The following is a 25,479-nucleotide window of genomic DNA, read 5'->3' on the forward strand; positions in this document are numbered from 1 at the left end:
CAGGGAGATTATTATATAGGATTTTTTTTGTATCATTCTGACTCAAAATGTCTTGCTTTTAAAGTAAGCCTGAAGTGAAAATAGAAACAAAAGCGTTCCAGCGATGGATCCCCTGTTAGCAGTCTCTGACCGCGGGGTTGGAGACTGCTCACTTCTGCTGCTGTGAGAGGCTTCGGCAATCTTGTGGAGTCGAGTGCTCCCAATGATGGGCAGCTCCGTTCTGCGTGAGTGCGGGAGAGAGCATGCCCAGTACGGAGCGGCCTGCCTTCAGGAGCATTTGGCTCCCGAAGATTCCTGAAGCCAACCACAGTGGCGGAAGTGAGCAGTCTCCAACCCATCAGTCAGAGACTGCTAACAAGGGATCAAGCGCTGGAATGTGGGCACTGTGAGGAGAACGGGAAGGCTCTAAAGGAGCCAGAGCCTTTCCTCTCCTTAGGTGAGTATCTGTTTTTTTATTTTTTTTATTTTCACTTCAGACTGACTTTAAGCCACCAGCAAGCAAGAAAATACTCAGAATAGTTTTGGCAGTATTTTTTCACCTACTTGTTGGTACTTTTTAAATTGCTGAGTGAAAAAGTTATTTTAAATAGAAGATGAAAGATGATCTCCTAGGAGAAAACTTAGGAGAAAATGTGACTTGGATCTGGCCCATTGAGTGAATTCAGCCCAGGTTTGCAGTGGGGTCACATGATTTCTTCAAGGTTTTGTAGTTGTGAAGAACCTTACTATACCAGCACTATGAGTACACCTAAATTGTTATATAACACTCTACATTAGTCTGAGTTTTTTATATGGATAGGAAGACCGCTTGAAGTGGGCACAAGGCCTCGCTCCCAAGACCCATCCCCCCACCCCCCGTACTCACCCCACACATGTATTTGGCGGTACGGCCCCTGGGCCGCACCACACCGCTGCTGCCAATATGCAGTGTGAAGCCGGCCTTAAAGTGAAAAAGCTTTTTCTAAACAGGTGGTAATATCCTGTTGTCCTCTTGTCCTTTGTACAGACTTAGGGATAAAAAGCTCATTTGCTAACCTTTAATAGTGCTACTGGATTTATGTATACATACTACATAAACTGACTTTTAAACCAAGTACACATATAAGAATTTGGAAATAATCCAATCAAATGCAGTAGATGATCATTTAAATTGGTCCAGTTTCAAGCTTTATAGAATGAAGAATGCAGGTAATACAACGTTACCCCTCACAGGTGTTTAGATAAATCTGGCACAAAGCTGCATTCCCAGCAGCTACAGCACCCCCTAGTGCTTATTTTGAAAAATGAGTGTGCAGAATGCAATCACAGATGTGCGTGAAGTCTGAAGGCCTTGACATATAGAGTATAACTGCTTTTCTGATGACCTCCTTTATCACACTTCTGTCTCTGCATTGGAACAAACACTCCCCCCCTCCCCCCCCCCCCCACACACACACACACCCACCCATGTGAATTGAAGTGGATAACTAGGTGGGCGGATAGGGATTGGCAGGATGTAGCCACACTTCCTGCCTACATGACATGTGTGACCCTACATCTTCTTCCATACAGAAGATGACATGTCAAGTGGCTGAGTGGGGCATGGCTATGGTCACTGCCTGTATTACCATACTAATAAGTACAGCTTTCTAGATGCTCACTTAAAAAAAAAAAAGTATTATAGAAAGCATATTAAGGACGAATGGACTATATAGCCATAATGCCAAGTCTGATACAGGTAAATGTAATTATAACGCTGCTGGCAAAGGACTGTGGTAAAAACATTGTGTACTGCTCTGATCATGAATGTTTATAATCACATGGATACAGATTTAGCTTTTCTACCTTTCTAAACTCAACTTCCGAGTAACCTAAATGTGCAAAATGTACAAAATCTAATGCATCATTTGTGCTCATTTTTAATTATGAGGGTTAAAAAATTAAGGAAGCCAGCATTTAAACACAAAAGGTTGCTCTGCTGTGCTACTAAAGCTATTCAGCCACCCAAATATAAATAAAAGCCTTCCTGTTACAGGATAATCTTATGTAAACTTAAATCGGAACTGTGTGTTTTTAAAGTGGCCTTGTTGTATGCTGGTGTAAGCTGGGCCCTGCCCCGGAAAGCGGTTAGTTACACATGTACAGCAGCATTGTACTTTGCATGACAAGGATAAAGATTTAGACCCATTTTTCATGTAAAGAATATTTACTGCTGTTTATGTTTCTGTGTAAAAATATTGTTTCTCTCCTAGAGTTAATGTTACTATCGTATTTGTATTACCATTCCACCCCATGCACAATTTATTTACAAGACGTGCTGCTAAAGTGGCTATCATTTTCTTTGCTGCATATGTAACTTTGTATGTATAGTATGTGTTTTTTTCTTACTGCACAGCACAATATGAAAAGATGGAGACTAATAATAATAATATTATTTAAAAAAAACAAACATGTTTTTTAGATCATGTGTTAATTATTTTTCCCCTGTCTTTCACATAGTATCATCCAGGACTGAGAGTAATCAAGAAGGTTTACCTGACCCATCCAGTAATGCCAACAAAGCAGAACCTGAACCCGAACCAATAAAACCTTCAGGTATTTGCTGAATTGTACATTTGTTTCTCCTGTTGTTGGTTAATGCACTTATATTCAGTCCTTGGTACCTACTGCTGTATTGAGAGGGGTTTGCAGGGAGCGTGCAGGCAGAAAGTCCTCATACTCCTTCCAGGGAGCAATACCAGTAATGCAGTAGAATAATGATATTGTTGAGGGAGGAATTTAGGACTTTTATTCATTATATTCATGTTACTAGTACCCTTACTCTATAAAATTGAAATCAATGGGTATTTTAAGACTCTGCCTCTTCCCTGTTCAGCTAACTCTAATGACCTTGGATTAGGGTTGGCTAAAGTAGCTACAGGATGGGGATCCTCTGTTCAAGTCCACTTGACCCCTTACTGATGATCGTATTCAGCTAATTACAATTATGTGAAATATCGCATACATTTTCCCAATTACGCCTAGACGTAATTACGTTTTGTAAATCCAATTGATTTTATATAGTCATTGGTAATTTTGCAAAAAAATGTGTTTAATTTTCGCATCATTTCATGTCGACTTTAGCAGTGACTAGCAAAGCACCCACACGTGGTATTGACATCAACATTGCTACATATGCTAAGGAGAATAGTGGGTACAAGTCAAGAAAATGAAACTCATTTTTCTAAGTTTAAAAACCATTTTTATTTGCATTTTTATAATCAATTTTCTCAAAAACCACAAGGTACCCATTATTCTCTTTAAAAAGACTCAGAGATGAACTAATGATACTTACCCGGGGCTTCCTCCCGCCCCATTAACACGTCTAAGTCCCATGCTGTCTTTCCGCAGTCTGCCATTCAGCCGCGGTGAGCCCCGGTAACAGGCTCAGTCGATGCCAGTCTGGGCCTACTGCACACGCGCATACCTCCAGCGCATGCACAGTAGACCCGGACTGACGTCACTGAGCCCGTTACCGGGGCTCACCACGGCTGAACGGCAGACCTCGGGAGGATGGCATGGGACTTAGAAGTGTTTATGGGGCAAGATGGCAGCCCTGGGTAAGTATCAAAGCTTTACATTAGTTCATCTCTGAGTCTCTTTAACATATGTAGCAATTTTGGTAGCAATAGCATGTATCAGGGCTTTATTAACTGCTAATGTCGACACAAAATTACAAAAAATTAAGTGACAAATTAGGCAAAATTATAAATTACAATTACATACAAAATTATGATTTGCCCCGAAATTTTGCATTACGATGCGTAATTGTGAATTATGATGTGTAGTTATGCATAGGCGTAATTTCTGCTCATCACTATTGACCCCATCACTTTCATTTAACCTCACAGTTTAGGCAAATTCTAACCTTCAGCCTGGTTGCTGGGCATAGGGTTACAAATCCAAAGTGTCAATTTCCAGACCGATGACAGTATTTTTGTAGCATAAACATAATACATATCATCATTTGAGACATCAAAGGACCCCTTAGTTATGGATAACATTGCTCTTATGAGATTTCCTGCAATTAGCAGCAGACCCCTGTCTTGTCATTATGGACAAGGGGTGCAGACATAATGGTGACATTGTTTTCTTTTATATGCTTCTGATGTTGTGGGAGGGCCTTCAGGTGAAAGTCTCCTACTGGCTGTCTCTTCTATATATCTTAAAGAGACACTGAATCGAAAACAAAATTATGATATAATGATTTGTATGTGTAGTACAGCTAAGAAATAAAACATTAGGAGCAGAGACATAAGTCTAATATTGTTTCAAGTACAGGAAGAGTTAAGAAACCCCAGTTGTTATGTATGCAAAAGAGCCATTGAGCTCTACGACTTTCAAAGTCGCAGAGAGCTCTGTCTTCTGAAACTTGTTATCTCAACTGTCAGTCATTGTATTTTCTTTTTCTTTGCAGAGGACAGGTCAATAGTTCACTGGACTGCTCTGTAAACTCATTTAGAATGCTGAGTAGTGTGTAAACTGCAAATATTAGAGAATGATGTAATGTTATACAAAACACTATATAACTGAAAATAAAAATATAAGAATATTTTCTTTGCTACTAATGTTCTAGTAATTATCCGTACTACACAACTAATTCATTATATCATAATTTTTTTTGCTTCAGTGTCTCTTTAAAGGCAGTTGTAATCTGCACAGGGTGGATGCAGGGCTGTGTACACATTTTACAACTGCCTGTGTAATGAGGGGGAGCGCGTATGTGTGGTGGTGCACGCGCATGTGCGGGGGTGGGGGGGGGGGCATGGAAGAATCTATATAGATTTGGGTGATTACTGGTTCGTAGCTAAGCCACTAATTGGCCAGGGTACCGTGGCCAATAAGTGGATCATTGTAAATGAGGCAGTCAAGCCAAGACTTTGTGCTTGTCTAAAGGCTCACACCTAAGGGGCCCATACAGTGGTCGATTTCAGCCATTGATCGATTCTATAGAATCGATCAGAAATTGATTCTGTCAAATTCCCCATTTGATCAATTTGTGGCCAATTTCGATCGATTTCGATCAATTGGATTTCTCTGACAGGATGGAAAATCTGGGTCAATCTGCTGCTGGCAGCAGATCGATGGCCCATAGAGTTGCATTGGATCTAATGTTCCAATAATGCATTTACTTCGATTTCCAATAGATTTAATTCTAAAATCTATTGGAACTCTGTTCTTAAGGTGCCCATACACTCGTCAGATTGGCAGCAGATAGATAAGAAATGCATCTGATGATCTATCTGATGCGTTTTTAGAACATTTTTTACCAGGATAGAATTCCAATAGATTTCAGTTTGAAATCTATTGAAATTCGATCTGATGGCATTTTTTTGCCATCAGATTTCCATTAAGGCCAATGTAAACTGATAAGCAATCTCATTAGATCGACCTAAATTTTCCACCCTGCCAGTTCGATGGAAATCCATCGAAATCGATCGAAATCGGCCATCGATCGGTCGATTGGCCAACCGATTTGCAAACGATCAATCGATCGATCGTGATCGATCGGTCGGCCAGAAAATCGTCTGAGTGTATGGGCCCCTTTAGTGTGTGGCACACATCAGATAGATTCCTGTCAGATTGGACTTGACAGGCATCTGACAGAAATCTATCTGATGGTCGAATCTGCTGCAAATCTATAAGTGTATGGCCACCTTTAGGGTTGAATAAGAAATAAAAAGTTCTGAAAGGAACATGATAGCAGATGAAAACATGACAGCCAGACACCGGAGACTGAAGGATTACAGCAGACCCCTTTAAAGCTCCAATAATTCCAGCTGACTTTTCAAGAACATTGTCAAGGTTTGGCTTGAACAAACACAAACCAAACACGTAATACCATAGTTGACTTCCTTCCTCTTTCTTTAACACAGTATCATCCAGTAATGAGAGTAATCCAGGAACTTCACCTGACCCATCCAGTAATGCCAACAAAGCAGAACCTGCACCCCAACCAACAAAACCTTCAGGTATTTGCTTAATTTTATATTTGTTTCTCCTGTTGTTGGTTAATGCATTTATAGCCAGTCCTTGGTACCTACTGCTGTATTGAGAGGGGTTTGCAGGGAGCATGCAGGCAGAAAGTCCTCATAATCCTTCCAGGGAGTAATACCAGTAATGCAGTAGAATAATGAGTGATATTGTTGAGGGAGGAATATAGGACTTTTATTATATTCATGTTATTAGTACCCTTACCCTATAAAATTGAAATCAATGAGTATTTTAAGACTCTGCCTCTTCCCTGTTCAGCTAACTCTAATGACCTTGGATTAGGGTTGGCTGAAGTAGCTACAGGATGGGGATCCTCTGTTCAAGTCCACTTGTCCCCTTACTGATGATCGTATTCAGCTAATTACTATTATGTGAAATTTAGCATAAATTTTCGAGATTACGCCTAGACGTAATTATTTTACAACTGATTTTATATAGTCTTTGGTAATTTTGCATAAAATTTCGTTTAATTTTCGCATCATTTCATGCCGTCTTTAGCAGTGACTAGCAAAGCACCCACACGTGCTATTGACATCAACATTGCTACATATGTTAAGGAGAACAGTGGGTACAAGTCAAGAAAATAAAACTAATTTTTCTAAGTTTAAAAAACATTTTTCTTTGCATTTTTATAATCCATTTTCTCAAAAACCGCAAGGTACCCATTATTCTCCTTAAAGAGACTCAGAGACGAACTAATGTAAGGCTTTGAGACTTACCCGGGGCTTCCTCCCGCCCATAAACACGTGAAAGTCTCACTGCCTGTGTAATGAGGGGAAGCGCATATGTGTGATGGTGCATGTGCAGTGGGGGTGGGCATGGAAGAATCTATATATATTCGGGTGATTATTGATTCATAGCTAAGCCACTAATTGGCCAGGGTGCCTTGACCAATAAGTGGATAATTATAAATGAGGCAGTCAAGCAGATACTTTGTGCTTGTCTCAAGGCTCACACTTAGGGTTAAATAAGAAATAAAAAGTTCTGAAAGGAACATGATAGCAGATGAAAACATGACAGCCAGACACCGGAGACTGAAGGATTACAGAAGACCCCTTTAAAGCTCCAATAATTCCAGCTGACTTTTCAAGAACATTGTCAAGGTTTGGCTTGAACAAACACAAACCAAACACGTAATACCATAGTTGACTTTCTTCCTCTTTCTTTAACTCAGTATCATCCAGTAATGAGAGTAATCCAGGAACTTCACCTGACCCATCCAGTAAGGCCAACAAAGCAGAACCTGCACCCGAACCAACAAAACCTTCAGGTATTTGCTTAATTGTACATTTGTTTCTCCTGTTGTTGGTTAATACATTTATAGTCAGTCCTAATTACCTACTGCTGTATTGAGAGGGTTTTGACTGTAGGATTACAGCAGACCCCTTTAACCACTTGCCAACCGCCTACTTCATATTGGCGGCGGCAAAGTGGCAGCCCCAGGATCACGTAAAGCAGAATGGCGTCAGGTCCTGGGGCACTGTTTTGCCGGGGATCGCACGCTGGGATGCACCCGCATCCGCCGGCAATAGGCTCCGCCCACCCGCGACATCAACCCGCCGGCCAATCGGAAGCGCCGGCGGGTTGTTAACCCGACGATCGCCGGATAGGAAGCGTATAATACGCTTTGTAATGTTTACAAAGTGTATTATACAGGCTGCCTCCTGCCCTGGTGGTCCCAGTGTCTGAGGGACCACCAGGGCAGGCTGCAGCCACCCTAGTCTGCACCCAAACACACTGATCTGCCCCCCCCTACCCCCTGATCACCCACAGCACCCCTCAGACCCCCCCTGTCCACCCCCCAGACCACTGTTTGCACCCAATCACCCCCCCAATCACCCATCAATCACTCCCTGTCACTATCTGTCAACGCTATTTTTTTTTAGTCCCTAAACTGCCCCCCTGGGTACTCCTGATCACCCCCCCACCCCTCAGATTCTCCCCAGACCCCCCCCCAGACCCCCCCCCCGTGTACTGTATGCATCTATCCCCCCTTATCACCTGTCAATCACCCGTCAATCACCCGTCAATCACCCATCAATCACCCCCTGTCACTGCCACCCATCAATCAGCCCCTAACCTGCCTCTTGCGGGCAATCTGATCACCCATCCACACCAATAGATCGCCCGCAGATCTGACATCAGATCACCTCCCAAGTGCAGTGTTTACATCTGTACATCAATCACCCATCAATTACCCCCTATCACCACCTGTCACTGTTACCCATTAGATTAGACCCTAATCTGCCCCTTGCGGGCACACAATCACCCGCCCACACGCTCAGATTGCCCTCAGACCCCCCTTATCAATTCGCCAGTGCATTATTTACATCCGTTCTTCCCTGTAATAACCCACTGATCACCTGTCAATCCCCTGTCAATCACCTATCAATCACCCATCAATCACCCCCTGTCACTGCCACCCATCAATCAGCCCCTAACCTGCCCCTTGCAGGCAATCTGATCACCCACCCAAACCAATAGATCGCCCGCAGATCCGACATCAGATCACCTCCCAAGTGCAGTGTTTACATCTGTTCTCTCCTGTAAACACCCACTAATTACCCATCAATCACCCCCTATCACCACCTGTCACTGTTACCCATCAGAATAGACCCTAATGTGCCCCTTGCGGGCACCCAATCACCCGTCCCACACGCTCAGATTGCCCTCAGAACCCCCTTATGAATTCTCCAGTGCAATGTAATATGTTCTTCCCTGTAATAACCCACTGATCACCTGTCAATCACCTATCAATCACCCATCAATCACCCCCTGTCACTGCCACCCATCAATCACCCCCTGTCACTGCCACCCATCAATCAGCCCCTAACCTGCCCCTTGCGGGCAATCTGTTCACCCACCCACACCATCAGATTGCCCCAGACCTACCCTCAGATCACCTCCAAAGTGCATTGTTTACATCTGTTCTGCCATCTAATCACCCACTGATCACCCATCAATCAGCCTCTATCACTGCGACCCATCAGATTAGACCCCTATCTGCCCCTAGGGCACCCAATCACCCGCCCACACCCACAGAACGCCCTCAGACCCCAGCCCTGATCACCTCGCCAGTGCATTGCTTGCATCTATTCCCCCCACTAATCACCACTGTCACCACTTGTCACCCCCTAACACACCTACCCATCAAATCAGGCCCTAATTTGCCCCGTGTGGGCTCCTGATCACTCGGCCAAACCCTCAGATCCCCCTCAGACCCCCTTCCGATCACCTCCCCAGTGCATTGATTGCATCTATTTTCCCCTCTAACCACCCCCTGAGACACCCATCAATCACCTCCTGTCACCCCCCTAGCACTCCTATCTATCAGATCATGCCCAATACAACCTGTCATGTAAGAGGCCACCCTGCTTATGACCGGTTCCACAAAATTCGCCCCCTCATAGACCACCTGCCACCAAAATTTGCACATGCTTATACCCCTGAACAGTCATTTTGAGACATTTGGTTTCAGACTACTCACGGTTTTGGGCCCGTAAAATGCCAGGGCAGTATAGAAACTCCACAAGTGACCCCTTTTTAGAAAAAAAGACACCTGAAGGTATTCTGTTAGGTGTATGAAGCGTTCATAGAAGATTTTATTTTTTGTCAAAAGTTAGCGGAAATTGATTTATATTGTTTTTTCCACAAAGTTTCATTTTTCACTAACTTGTGACAAAAAATTAATCTTCTATGAACTCACCGTACTACTAACAGAATACCTTGGGGTGTCTTCTTTCTAAAATGGGGTCATTTGTGGAGTTCCTATACTGCCCTGGCATTTTAGGGGCCCTAAACCGTGAGGAGTAGTCTTGAAACCAAATGTCGCAAAATGACCTGTGAAATCCTAAAGGTACTCATTGGACTTTGGGCCCCTTAGCGCAGTTAGGGTGCAAAAAAGTGCCACACATGTGGTATCGCCATACTCAGGAGAAGTAGTATAATGTGTTTTGGGGTGTATTTTTACACATACCCATGCTGAGTGGGAGAAATATCTCTGTAAATGGACAATTGTGTGTAAAAAAAATCAAAACATTGTCATTTACAGAGATATTTCTCCCACCCAACATGGGTATGTGTAAAAATACACCCCAAAACACATTATAATACTTCTCCTGAGTAAGGCAATACCACATTTGTGGCACTTTTTTGCAGCCTAACTGCGCTAAGGGGCCCTAAGTCCAATGAGAACCTTTAGGCTTTACAGGGGTGCTTACAATGTAGCACCCCCCAAAATGCCAGGACAGTAAACACACCCCACAAATGACCCCATTTTGGAAAGTAGACACTTCAAGGTATTCAGAGAGGAGCATAGTGAGTCCGTGGCAGATTTCATTTTTTTTGTCGCAAGTTAGAAGAAATGGAAACTTTTTTTTCCCTTTTTTTTGTCACAAAGTTTCATTTTCCGCTAACTTGTGACAAAAAATAAAATCTTCTATGAACTCACCATGCCTCTCAGTGAATACTTTGGGGTGTCTTCTTTCCAAAATGGGGTCATTTGGGGGGTATTTATACTATCCTGGAATTTTAGCACCTCATGAAACATGACAGGTGCTCAGAAAAGTAGGAGATGCCTCAAAATGGGAAAATTCACTTTTTGCCCCATAGTTTGTAAACGCTATAACTTTTACCCAAACCAATAAATATACACTCAATGGTTTTTTTTTTTATCAAAGACATGTAGCAGAATAACTTTCGCGCTCAAATGTATAGGAAATTTTACTTTATTTGAAAAATGTCAGCACAGAAAGTAAAAAAAGTCATTTTTTTGACAAAATTCATGTCTTTTTTGATGAATATAATAAAAAGTAAAACTCGCAGCAGCAATCAAATAGCACCAAAAGAAAGCTGTATTAGTGACAAGAAAAGGAGGTAAAATTCATTTAGGTGGTAGGTTGTATGACCGATCAATAAACCGTTAAAGCTGCAGTGGTCTGAATGTAAAAAAAGGCTCTGGTCCTTAAAGTGACTCTGTAACAAAAATTACAACGTTTTTTTCTACCATCCTACAAGTTCCTAAACCTATTCTAATCTGTTCTGGCTCACTGCAGCACTTTGTACTATCACGGTCTCTGTAATAAATCAATGTATCTTTCCCCTGTCAGACTTGTCGGCCTGTGTCTGGAAGGCTGCCAACTCTTCCGTGCTGGTCTGTTCCTCTATGCACACTCCAGTGTGTGTTTTATTTACATAAGCCAGCAGCTTCTCTGCTATCTTATCAGTGATAGAAGAGAGCTGGATAAAAATCCTCCTCTGTTAGGCTGTGAAAGTAGCTGGCTGACACATACTGAGGAATTACAAACACAGGCAGAGCTGTCTGCAGGAAGCCTGTAATGTTCAGTGCATGATAGAAGAAGGGGACAGAAGGTAAACACACAAATGATCTTTTGAGATTCAAAAGGAAGGCTGTATACAGCCTGCTTGTGTATGAATGTATTTTCTATGTGTGGACATACTGTACATCAATCTACTTCCTGTTTTGATGGCCATTTTGTTTGTTTATAAACACACTTTTTAAAACTGTTTTTGACTACTTTTAATGCGGCGGGGAGCGGCGAAATTGTGACAGAGGGGAATAGGAGATGTCCTCTAACGCACTGGTATGTTTACTTTTGTGCGATTTTAACAATACAGATTCTCTTTAAAGGGAAGGTTCAGGGAGGGTGGGTAAAAAATAAAAATCAATTTCCACTTACCTGGGTCTTCCTCATGGCAGGCAGGAGGTGCCCTCGCCGCCGCTCCGCAGGCTCCCGGTGGTCTCCGGTGGCCGACCCGACCTGGCCAGGCCGGCTGCCAGGTCGGGCTCTTCTGCGCTGACGTCATTGGACGTCCTCCGGGCTGTACTGCGCAGGCGCAGTAGTTCTGCACCTGCGCAGCACAGCCCGGCGGACGTCCGATGACGTCAGCGCGCCGGCGTGGGACGCAGAAGTTCCGGGCCTTGGAGCGCAGAAGAGCCCGACCTGGCAGCCGGCCTGGCCAGGTCGGGTCGGCCACCGGAGACCACCGAGAGCCTGCGGAGCGGCGGCGAGGGCACCTCCTGCCTGCCACGGGCTGGAGAAAGCCCCAGATAAGTGGAAATTGAATTTTATTTTTTACCCACCCTCCCTGAACCTTCCCTTTAAGGGGTTTTATGACTGCAGTCCTTAAGTGGTTAAAGCACCAATAATTCCAGCTGACTTTTCACAAGAACATTGTCAAACACAAACCAAACACGTAATACTCTAGTTTACTTTTAATTTACCTTTAAATTAAATGCTCATTGATTCAGCCAGGGCCAGGCCAAGGCAGAGGGGAGAGATGCTCCAGCCTCAGGGCGCAGTGTAGGAGGGGCGCACAACTCACTCAGCTATCATTCCTCTATTGTGTTTGAAGCAGAGAGAAATAAGAAAAGGGGATACATGGCAGTGACTGCAAGCCAGATAACTAGAGATTACGTTGTTGCAGGCCCTGGGGCGCCTCTTAGTCTATCAGTGTGTGACAACTGGGGTGGGAGAATGGAGGGGCTCACTTTGGTGTCTCAGCCTTGGGTGCTGGAGGACCTTACTTGGCTCTGGATAAAGCACATCAATAATAGGCATAGGAACTCCTGGCAATAATGATGTAACTGTCTCCTGATTGGAGGTTTCCTGCATTCATCTACTGATTGAACGTTTCCTGCATTCATCTACTGTTTGGAGTTTTTGTTTCTGAATTCAATGCCACCCTTCAGCATATGTGAACAGGGTCTAAGGCCACTGTCTGTTATCACACAGAATGCTCACTTTCCAGAGGTCCTGTGGAACTCTACACCAAAGGAGTTGTAAGCAAATTTCAAAGGTTTTAACAACATAATAAATTGATTTTAGTTTCCTGGTTTTGTTACATTTTTCACATTTCAATGATATTCCAGTTTTTCAGCTACTGTTTCTTACTGGCACTTACAGCAAAATGGGAACAGGAAAAAAAAGGGCGCCGCCCTAGGCTCTTATTATAAAAGCTGCAATTTGTGGTACTGGGAGGAAATTTGGGTGCATGGAGGCACCCAATGAAACAGCTCAAAATACCAAACTACTGAGCACTGGCACCTATAGCTAAACACTAGCACTCACATTAACCCCATCCAGTGAACATCACTTAACACCCACGCTGTTGCTAGATGGATTCTTCCATCAAACTGTTTAGAAGTTGTTTACATTACCTCAGTCCATCTGGTGCAGTGCCCTAAAAATTTCATGCCAACAGCATTTTGGTGTGCTGGTAACAGGGCTTTTCTGTTACACTGAAAGGGGTGATTCCATACTGCTTGACACTGTGCATAATGTGAACAAGGCCTTCCTGTATACAAAAACATACTTGTATATAAAACACTGGTAGATAGATTTGGCGATGGTTGTTTGCCTATATGGAATACTCTTAACCTCCTAATGCAATCTTTTTAATGGGAAAACTAATATTGGCCTCTCATATTTCTAACATAGTCCAATGGTATTCCTGTAAGATAAAGTCACAATAGGAGGTCTTCTATTCTCCTTGTCCCCCCTTCTCCATACCAGTGAATATACCATTTGCCCAAAGGCAAGCAACAGATACATAAAAAGATTATTCATAAGTTATGTGATTGAATCATGTTTTACAACTACTGTTACCTATGTGTACCTTGGTTAATAAAGAGAGGAGCCTGTGTGATGCTAGCTACTGACTGAAAGTGAATGTATCCAATCAGAATCCAGATTTGTTAAGGATCCTACCCCTTTTGCTATTGTACTGAGGAGATTTTAGAGAGATAATAGGGATATAGCTGCAGCAGCCAAGCTACAGGCTTCCAGGCAATTTTAGACTTTTCGAACCAGCTGCAGGCAGAGATAGATTGAAAAGTTAATTTTTCAAAGTCTTTTTAACAGAAATTTAGTAACTTTAACAATGTAATCCACTGTGATACCTATCAGCAGTTGAGGGGCAGGCTGGTTTAAATGACAACTAAAGTGAGAGGGTTATGGAGGCTGCCATATTTATTTCATTTTAAACAATGCATGTTACCTGGCTGCCATGCTGATCCTTTGCCTCTAATATGTTTAGCCATAGACCCTGAACAAGCATACAGATCAGATGTTTGACTGGATTCATTGGATGCTTGTTTCCGATGTGTGATTCAGACACTACTGCAGCCAAAGATCAGCAGGACACCAGGAAACTTCGTATTGTGTAAAAGGAAATAAATATGGCAGCCTCCATACCTCTCTCACTTCAGGTGTCATTTGTATGCTGCCATAGTTGGAAGGTGCGCAGGTGCTATTTACATAACCCTGAACAAATACCTCAATACATTCACATTTTTTTACCTTTCTTTTAAAGGTTAAATATTCAAGGAGCAAAAAGCCAAATGTTTCCATTTCCTCTGCACGTCTGCATATTGTTTAGAACTTGTTGCTCCCTTGTAATAACCTAACACATCTGGCTTAATGGAGAAAAACATTGCTAACACAATGTCAAATCTGAAAAGGAAAAGTGTTATTGCAGTTCAGAAGGAACATTTAAAAACCTTGATAGAGCAAAACAAGCAGAAGGTCAGTTAAAGGGAACCAAAACTGAGAAGGATGTGGATTTTCCTTTTAAAATAATACCAGTTGCCTGACTCCACTGCTGATCCTGTGTCTCTAATACTTCCAGCCACAGCCCTTGAACAAGCATGCAGATCAGGTGCTCTGACTGAAGGCACACTGGATTAGCTGTATGCTTGTTTCAGGTCTGTGATTCAGCTGCCACTGCAACCAAAGAGTTCAGCAGGACTGCCAGGCAACTGGTGATGTTTAAAAGGAAACCTCCACATCCCTCTCAGTTTAGGTTCCCTTTACGTAACGTAATGTGTGTGTATAGGCCTGGTGCATGAAGCCGCAATGTGACTTTAGTACATAGAAAACAGGAGAGCTTTCAAGGTATTACTTTGCCCATAATGTTTGCATTCCATGTATTCACAGAGTTTATGATTAAATCGGATCTCCAGGCTAAAGTTAAAATATTTTCAATCATCATACTAGTGCGCCTATGCATAAAAAAAAAATGCATCAATTTATTAAACATTTAAAATAAACAAGCACTCATGAATTTTATATAGCCAGCATTGGTTCAGCGATAGACCCAGATACGTAAAAAGTCCTAGAACCAACTCCCTAAACTTCTCTGCTGCCGTTAATTTCATGCATGCAATGTTAAAAAAGGGGAGACATCCCCTATATTCCCTAAAGAGTCCAAATATTGCACAATCTATAGTGGATTCTTTATTAAATCTTCTGGCGCCACTTTGACACAGGAATAAATGAATTATCTTTCCAATCAAATTTCCTCCAAGCGGATTTTAAGGAGTCCAGCTATTCACTGTTTAGTCTCTGAGCTAATATGGCACTTCTCTCAACAAACCGCACAAATAATCTTCCGCTGCCACAACAGCACATTTGGCTGTTCATAAAGCCACAGGCGTAACTCACGTATTTGCTGGAGAGGGGAGCAGAGGAAGTTCCCAACCATTCAAGCTTCTTGAGGCACTTAAACAGTTTGAGTCCCGGCCAGTGACTCGCTGTTGGTACACACTGCAAGTGTCTCGAAGTCTGCACACGGCAGCACAATGGAAAGTCGCCCTGAAGAAGGTAGGCAGATCCTACCGAAACGCGTTGGCTATTGGCTGAGAAATGTGGTGGCGTCACCCCCCGGACTCCGTGTGACGATAATCCGCTATACCGGAAGTCCGTGTGCAGTGGCGGCTCCAGCTTCAGATTTTTGGGGGGGCTCAAAGGGGGCACGAGGGCTGGCAGGCCGGGCTTGGGGGGGAATTTGCGGCACGCTAAGCGCGCCGCGGCGAAAATTTAGGCGTGGTCATGATGTCATGTGGGCGGGGCTAACTTTAATGTAGTTGTACCAGCTAACGTAGTTACATGAAAAAAAAAATGAAGTAAACGCACATAATGACAGGTAGCCTTTCACCAGTAAATGCACATAAGAATCAGCTTTTCAGCAGTTAATGCACGTAATGACAGACAGCGTTTCCTCATTAACCACTTCCCGACCGCCCACTACACAGGGGCGGCGGGAAGTGGAGCCCTTCAGGACGGCCTCACCCACAGAGGCGGCGGTCCATTTAAGGGCATGGGCGGAGCGATCGCGTCATCCGTGACGCGATCCTCCGCCGGCGCCTGTCACCGCTCGCTCGCCGCAACATCCCGCCGGCTATACGGAAGCGCCGGCGGGATGTTAACCCCGCGATCGCCGCATACAAAGTGTATAATACACTTTGTAATGTTTACAAAGTGTATTATACAGGCTGCCCCCTGCCCTGGTGGTCCCAGTGTCCGAGGGACCACCAGGGCAGGCTGCAGCCACCCTAGTCTGCACCCAAGCACACTGATTTCTCCCCCCCCTGCCCCAGATCGCCCACAGCACCCATCAGACCCCCCCCCCTGCCCACCCCCCAGACCCCTGTTTGCACCCAATCACCCCCCTAATCACCCATCAATCACTCCCTGTCACTATCTGTCAACGCTATTTTTTTTTTATCCCCCCCCCTGCTCCCTGCCCCCTCCTGATCACCCCCCACCCCTCAGATTCTCCCCAGACCCCCCCCCAGACCACCCCCCCCCCTGTTTACTGTATGCATCTATCCCCCTGATCACCTGTCAATCACCTGTCAATCACCCGTCAATCACCCATCAATCACCCGTCAATCACCCCCTGTCACTGCCACCCATCAATCAGCCCCTAACCTGCCCCTTGCGGGCAATCTGATCACCCCCCCACACCAATAGATCGCCCACAGATCCGACATCAGATCACCTCCCAAATCCATTGTTTACATCTATTCTCTCCTCTAAACACCCACTAATTACCCATCAATCACCCATCAATCACCCCCTATCACCACCTGTCACTTTTACCTATCAGATCAGACCCTAATCTGCCCCTTGCGGGCACCCAATCACCCGCCCACACGCTCAGATTGCCCTCTGACCCCCCCTTATCAATTCACCAGTGCATTAATTACATCTGTTCTTCCCTGTAATAACCCACTGATCACCTGTCAATCACCTGCCAATCACCTATCACCCATCAATCACCCCCTGTCACTGCCACCCATCAATCAGCCCCTAACCTGCCCCTTGCGGGCAATCTGATCACCCACCCACACCATTAGATCGCCCGCAAACCCGCCGTCAGATTACCTCCCAAATGTATCGTTTACATCTGTTATCTTCTCTAAACACCCACTAATTACCCATCAATCACCCATCAATCACCCCCTATCACCACCTGTCACTGTTACCTATCAGATCAGACCCTAATCTGCCCCTTGCGGGCACCCAATCACCCGCCCACACGCTCAGATTGCCCTCAGACCCCCCCCCCCCCTTATCAATTCGCCAGTGCATTAATTACATCTGTCCTTCCCTGTAATAACACACTGATCACCTGTCAATCACCTGCCAATCACCTATCACCCATCAATCACCCCCTGTCACCCCCTGTCACTGCCACCCATCAATCAGCCCCTAACCTGCCCCTTGCGGGCAATCTGATCACCCACCCACACCATTAGATCGCCCGCAAACCCGCCGTCAGATTACCTCCCAAATGTATCGTTTACATCTGTTATCTTCTCTAAACACCCACTAATTACCCATCAATCACCCATCAATCACTCCCTATCACCACCTGTCACTGTTACCTATCAGATCAGACCCTAATCTGCCCCTTGCGGGCACCCAATCGCCCGCCTACACGCTCAGATTGCCCTCAGACCCCCCCTTATCAATTCGCCAGTGCAATATTTACATCTGTTCTCCCCTGTAATAACCCACTGATTACCTGTCAATCACCTATCAATCACCCATCAATCACCCCCTGTCACTGCCACCCATCAATCACCCCCTGTCACTGCCACCCATCAATCACCCGCTGTCACTGCCACCCATCAATCAGCCCCTAACCTGCCCCTTGCGGGCAAACTGATCACCCACCCACACCAATAGATCGCCCGCAGATCCGACATCAGATCACCACCCAAGCGCAGTGTTTCCATCTATTCTCTACCCTAAACACCCACTAATTACCCATCAATCACCCCCTGTCACTGCTACCTATCAGATTAGACCCCTATCTGCCCCTAGGGCACTCAATCACCCGCCCACACCCTCAGAATGCCCTCAGACCCCAGCCCTGATCACCTCGCCAGTGCATTGCTTGCATCTATTCCCCCCTCTAATCACACCTTGAGACACCCATCAATCACCTCCTGTCACCCCCTAGCACACCTACCCATCAGATCAGGCCCCAATTTGCCCCGTGTGGGCTCCTGATCACTCGGCCAAACCCTCAGACCCCCTTCCGATCACCTCCCCAGTGCATGGATTGCATCTATTTTCCCCTCTAACCACCCCCTGAGACACCCATCAATCACCTCCTGTCACCCCCCTAGCACTCCTATCCATCAGATCAGGCCCAATACAACCTGTCATCTAAAAGGCCACCCTGCTTATGACCGGTTCCACAAAATTCGCCCCCTCATAGACCACCTGTCATCAAAATTTGCAGATGCTTATACCCCTGAACAGTCATTTTGAGACATTTGGTTTCCAGACTACTCACGGTTTTGGGCCTGTAAAATGCCAGGGCGGTATAGGAACCCCACAAGTGACCCCATTTTAGAAAAAAAAAACACCCCAAGGTATTATGTTAGGTGTATGACGAGTTCATAGAAGATTTTATTTTTTGTCAAAAGTTAGCGGAAATTAATTTTTATTGTTTTTTTTTCACAAAGTGTCATTTTTCACTAACTTGTGACAAAAAATAAAATCTTCTATGAACTCGCCATATACCTAACGGAATACCTTGGGGTGTCTTCTTTCTAAAATGGGGTCACTTGTGGGGTTCCTATACTGCCCTGGCATTTTAGGGGCCCTAAACCGCGAGGAGTAGTCTAGAAAACAAATGCTTCAAAATGACCTGTGAATAGGACGTTGGGCCCCTTAGCGCACCTAGGCTGCAAACAAGTGTCACACATGTGGTACCGCCGTACTCAGGAAAAGTAGTATAATGTGTTTTGGGGTGTATTTTTACACATACCCATGCTGGGTGGGAGAAATTTCTATGTAAATGGACAATTGTGTGTAAAAAAATCAAACAATTGTCATTTACAGAGATATTTCTCCCACTTAGCATGGGTATGTGTAAAAATACACCCCAAAACGCATTATACTACTTCTCCTGAGTACAGCGGTACCACATGTGTGGCACTTTTTTACACCCTAAGTACGCTAAGGGGCCCAAAGTCCAATGAGTACCTTTAGGATTTCACAGGTCATTTTGCGACATTTGGTTTCAAGACTACTCCTCACGGTTTAGGGCCCCTAAAATGCCAGGGCAGTATAGGAACCCCACAAATGACCCCATTCTAGAAAGAAGACACCCAAAGGTATTCCGTACGGAGTATGGTGAGTTCATAGAAGATTTTATTTTTTGTCACAAGTTAGCGGAAAATGACACTTTGTGAAAAAAAACTATTAAAATCAATTTCCGCTAACTTGTGACAAAAAAATAAAAACTTCTATGAACTCACCATACTCCTAACGGAATACCTTGGGGTGTCTTCTTTCTAAAATGGGGTCATTAGTGGGGTTCCTATACTGCCCTGGCATTTTAGGGGCCCTAAACCGTGAGGAGTAGTCTTGAAACAAAAATGACCTGTGAAATCCTAAAGGTACTCATTGGACTTTGGGCCCCTTAGTGCAGTTAGGGTGCAAAAAAGTGCCACACATGTGGTATCGCCGTACTCGGGAGAAGTAGTACAATGTGTTTTGGGGTGTATTTTTACACATACCCATGCTGGGTGGGAGAAATACCTCTGTAAATGACAATCTTTTGATTTTTTTACACACAATTGTCCATTTACAGAGGTATTTCTCCCACCCAGCATGGGTATGTGTAAAAATACACCCCAAAACACATTGTACTACTTCTCCCGAGTATGGCGATACCACATGTGTGGCACTTTTTTGCACCCTAACTGCGCTAAAGGGCCCAAAGTCCAATGAGTACCTTTAGGATTTCACAGGTCATTTTGAGAAATTTCGTTTCAAGACTACTCCTCACGGTTTAGGGCCCCTAAAATGCCAGGGCAGTATAGGAACCCCACAAATGACCCCATTTTAGAAAGAAGACACCCCAAGGTATTCCGTTAGGAGTATGGTGAGTTCATAGAAGATTTTATTTTTTGTCAAAAGTTAGCGGAAATTGATTTTAATTGTGTTTTTTCACAAAGTGTCAATTTCCGCTAACTTGTGACAAAAAATAAAATCTTCTATGAACTCGCCATACTCCTAACGGAATACCTTGGGGTGTCTTCTTTCTAAAATGGGGTCATTTGTGGGGTTCCTATACTGCCCTGGCATTTTAGGGGCCCTAAACCGTGAGGAGTAGTCTTGAAACGAAATTTCTCAAAATGACCTGTGAAATCCTAAAGGTACTCATTGGACTTTGGGCCCTTTAGCGCAGTTAGGGTGCAAAAAAGTGCCACACATGTGGTATCGCCGTACTCAGGAGAAGTAGTATAATGTGTTTTGTGGTGTATTTTTACACATACCCATGCTGAGTGGGAGAAATATCTCTGTAAATGGACAATTGTGTGTAAAAAAAATTAACAAATTGTCATTTACAGAGATATTTCTCCCACCCAGCATGGGTATGTGTAAAAATACACCCCAAAACACATTACACTACTTCTCCTGAGTACGGCAATACCACATGTGTGGCACTTTTTTGCAGCCTAACTGCGCTAAGGGGTCCAAAGTCCAATGAGCACCTTTAGGCTTTACAGGGGTGCTTACAATGTAGCACCCCCCAAAATGTCAGGACAGTAAACACACCCCACAAATGACCCCATTTTGGAAAGTAGACCCTTCAAGGTATTCAGAGAGGGGTATGGTGAGTCTGTGGCAGATTTCATTTTTTTTTGGTGCAAGTTAGAAGAAATGGAAACTTTTTTTTTTTTTTTTTTTCCTCACAAAGTGTCATTTTCCGCTTACTTGTGACAAAAAAATAATATCTTCTATGAACTCACTATGCCTCTCAGTGAATACTTTGGGATGTCTTCTTTCCAAAATGGGGTCATTTGGGGGGTATTTATACTATCCTGGAATTCTAGCCCCTCATGAAACATGACAGGGGGTCAGAAAAGTCATAGATGCTTGAAAATGGGAAAATTCACTTTTTGCACCATAGTTTGTAAACGCTATAACTTTTACCCAAACCAATAAATATACGCTGAATGGGTTTTTTTTTTATCAAAAACATGTTTGTCCACATTTTTCGCGCTGCATGTATACAGAAATTTTACTTTATTTGAAAACTGTCAGCACAGAAAGTTAAAAAAATCATTTTTTTGCCAAAATTCATGTCTTTTTTGCTGAATATAATAAAAAGTAAAAATCGCAGGAGCAATTAAATAGCACCAAAAGAAAGCTTTATTAGTGACAAGAAAAGGAGCCAAAATTCATTTAGGTGGTAGGATGTATGAGCGAGCAATAAACCGTGAAAGCTGCAGTGGTCTGAATGGAAAAAAAGTGGCCGGTCCTTAAGGGGTAGAAAGCCCTAGGTCCTCAAGTGGTTAAATGCACATAAGAGACAGCTTTTTACCAGTTAATGCACATAATGACAGACTGCGTTTCTGCAGTAAATGCACATAAAGGGACAGCTTTTCACCAGTTAATGCACGTAATGACAGACTGCGTTTCCGCAGTAAATGCACATAAGAGCCTGCTTTTCACCAGTTAATGCACGTAATGACAGACAGTTTCCCCATTAAATGCACATAAGAGCCTGCTTTTCACCAGTTAATGCATGTAATGACAGACAGTTTCCCCATTAAATGCACATAAGAGACAGCTTTTCACCAGTTAATTCACATAATGACAGACTGCGTTTCCGCAGTAAATGCACATAAGGGACAGCTTTTCACCAGTTAATGCACATAATGACAGACTGCGTTTCCGCAGTAAATGCACATAAGGGACAACTTTTCACCAGTTCATGCACATAATGACAGACAGCATTTCCCCAGTAAATGCACATAAGAGACAACTTTTCACCAGTTAATTCACATAATGACAGACTGCGTTTCCGCAGTAAATGCACATAAGGGACAGCTTTTCACCAGTTAATGCACATAATGACAGACTGCGTTTCCGCAGTAAATGCACATAAGGGACAACTTTTCACCATTTCATGCACATAATGACAGACAGTGTCCCCAGCATAGGTAGCCAGGTGTATAGATGTCCCCAGTATATGTAGCCAGGCGTATAGCTGTCCCCAGTATATGTAGTCAGGCTGGTGGTGGTGGGCTGGGGGCCCCAGGGCACCTCAAGCCTGACTGGTGGTGGGCTGGAGGCCTCATGCCTGCGTGGCTGGTGGGCTGGGGTCCCAGGGAAGCTCAGGCCTGGCTAGTGGTGGTGGGCTGGGGGCCCCAGGGCAGCTCAAGCCTGGCTGGTGGTGGTGGGCTGGGGGCCCCAGGGCAGCTCAGGCCTGGCTGGTGGTGGTGGGCTGGGGGCCCCAGGGCAGCTCAGTGGGTGCCAGTGGGTGGGGAGGAGGGTGCCAGTGGGTGGGGAGGAGGGTACCCGTGGGTGGAAAGGAGGGTGCCACTGGGTGGGGAGGAGGGTGCCAGTGGGCAGGAGGAGGGTGTCAGTGGGTAGGAGGAGGGTGCCAGTGGGTGGGGAGGAGGGTACCTGTGGGTGGAAAGGAGGGTGACACTGGGTGGGGGAGAAAGGTGCCAGTGGGTAGGAGGATAGTCTCAGTGGGTAGGAGGAGGGTGCCAGTGGGTGGGGAAGAGGGTGCCAGTGGGTAGGGGGGTCGTCAGTGGAGGGGGGAGAATGCCCGTGGGTGGGGAGGGTGCCCCTGTGTGTGAGGAGATTGCCCTGGGGAGAGAAGACAGGAAGAAAATGATCGAGGCGCCACTGCGCTAATAAGGGATGCGGGAGCCTGCTTTATTCCTCCCTCCCTCCTCCCTTCCTCTGAATGCCCCCACCTGCTGTGAATGTCCCCTCCGTAGGCAGTGTGTGCGGAGCAGAGCGGAGCGGTAGGTCCTCTTACCGCAATCCATGCTCACCGGCAACTAGTCTCCTGCTTCCTGTGACGTCATGGTAAACAGGAAGCAAGAGACTAGTTGCCGGTGAGCATGGATTGCGGTAAGAGGACCTACCGCTCCGCTCTGCTCCGCACACACTGCCTACGGGAAGGGACATTCACAGCAGGTGGGGGTGCATTCATAGGAAGGGAGGAGGGAGGGAGGAATAAAGCAGGCTCCCGCATCCCTTATTAGCGCGGCTGGCGCCTTGATCATTTTTTGTCATCTGACAAGTACAGACTTGCGGTGGCCACGGCCAGCGGGGGGGCTTTAAGAGGGGCTAACAAGTTGCCAGCTGGGGCTGAAGCCTGGGCAAGCCCCAGTGTAGCGCCGCCACTGTCCGTGTGACACAGCTTGGTGTAGCATGTGAATGACAGAAGAAGAATCAGAAACACCAAACAGAGGCGCTAGGCGTTATCAAGACATATTATTGTTAGATACTCTTTTGTGTAATTGCCCAATGAAGCAGGAATATACCTGCGAAACGTGTTGCAGCTTTGTTTTCTGCCGTATGTCAATAAATTTAAACTTTTGAAAATTGACAGTTTCATGTTTGCTTCAGGGAGGTAAGTCCACCACTGCCACCATAACAATTTTAGAGTTTTTAGCATATTTTATCCTGTTGGCGCCCCTGTTCACTTCCTGCGATACCGGTGTCCACCCCTGGTGGAGGGGTGACTGATATACCCCCTTTCTTTCCGATCTACAGAGAGCGACTTCTTAATCCTGAGTGGGGACAGGTCTTAATCTCCCCACCTGCATTTACAGTGGTTGTCTAATTGGGTAACCCTGGTTTGTGAGTATCATTTTACTTACCTTCATTATCCATTATGTCCAATACAGCCTACATTATATTGGGCTCTCTGTGTTTTCTTCTTTCAGAAACAACAAATGGGCAGGTTGTGTTCAGTAAGTTAATGTAATGTAAAAATCTTGAGTAATCTGTTGTTGCTTACATATTTCTTTTCTTTATCGATCTTGTTTTTTTTCCATCTTCTTTCCTCTTCCTTCTTACCTACACTTCTGAGATTTTTCTTCCTTTTTCATTGTTCCTTCATCTTCCTTCTTCTGCCCCCTTCCGCCTCCTCTTTACTTCAGTGCTTTTATTCTGTGTTCTTTGTTGTTCTTCTTTTTACTTACAAACATTAGGTATTTGCGATAATTCAGATTTAAGTGTTTAACTGTGGTTACCCACAATGCACCACTGCTGAATATGCAAATGATCTCTATGCTCCTAAAGTCAGGCTGTCTGCATGTTGGGTTGATGTAAATTTAAAGCTATAGGCATGCTATACACCAGCGGTTCTGGGTGTAAGCCTGGCTTCAGGGGCATAGAGATCATTTGCATATTCAGCAGTGGAGCATTGTGGGTAACCACAGTTACACACTTAAATCTGAATTATTGCAAATACCTTCTGTTTTAAGATGGCAAACCACTTCTCCTTTAAAAGAAAAAAAAAGGCAAACCACAGTAAGCATTGCTTTTTTAATAGGAGGGTTTTTCTGTCTCTTTTGGTCCTCTAAACTTTCCTTGTGGTTTTGGGTCCCCCCCGAGCTGTTTCGTTATTCTCTTACAAACATTGTTATACTAAAAGGAAAGCTGACTTTTAGAATTGAATGCACTTGTTTTATTATGTGCTGTACTAAAAACATATTTTATATAATTCAGTTAATTTAGGTACCGTATGTACTTCAGTCTTACCACCAATTGGATCTACAACAATTGTAGGAACGGTCATAAGGTTAAAAATAACTGTTTAATCAGCATTGTATGTTATCATCCTCTTCATCAGCCTTTTCAAAAATTAGTATTTAAAGATGGACACCAGCCAAATGTTTATTAAAACAAAGTCAAATCAGAAATTCTTACAAGAGATCAACGGAATACATTTTATATACAGATAGATAAAAAAAAAACCTTATTTGGCCTTGATGCGTTCTCTACTCTGCTGTAAAATGAAAAAGAGGGGACTCAACTGTGAAAAAAATGATCTGCTGATCTCCACTGCCCAACCAGAAGGCTGGGAGATGGTTTGTTTTCTTCACCTGCAAATTGGATTGTTTGACACACAAAAGTAACTGGATAAAATGAGAAGTCATTTGGCTGATAATACATTCCATATAAGGTATATATCAGCTTGCTGCAAGATCACTATTCTCTGTAACCCATACTTTGACATGCAGAGCTGATATACAGATAACAAGATCGCACATGTGTGATTCAGCTGAAGGATTGCAACATGTAATCTCTACTGTACAACAAACATGTTTGCCAGGTAAGATACATTTGCCCATGCCATGATGAGGCTGAGGTGTGCACACTG

At 44.3% G+C, this 25,479-nt stretch overlaps 1 protein-coding gene across 2 annotated transcripts in view; it reads left to right on the forward strand.

The window, feature by feature from the left end:
• The window catches only part of LOC137503931 (endomucin-like), a 140,746-nt gene that overhangs the window by 9,837 nt on the left and 105,430 nt on the right, over positions 1-25,479 (forward strand). For both annotated transcript variants that reach the window (XM_068231678.1, XM_068231687.1), the window contains exons 2-4: positions 2,479-2,574; positions 5,895-5,990; positions 7,187-7,282. In XM_068231678.1, coding sequence (XP_068087779.1) covers positions 2,479-2,574; positions 5,895-5,990; positions 7,187-7,282 — 288 coding nt within the window. The remainder of the gene's footprint in view (positions 1-2,478; positions 2,575-5,894; positions 5,991-7,186; positions 7,283-25,479) is intronic.

Source organism: Hyperolius riggenbachi, chromosome 1 (genome assembly GCF_040937935.1).
Source record: "Hyperolius riggenbachi isolate aHypRig1 chromosome 1, aHypRig1.pri, whole genome shotgun sequence".
Lineage (NCBI taxonomy): Eukaryota > Metazoa > Chordata > Amphibia > Anura > Hyperoliidae > Hyperolius > Hyperolius riggenbachi.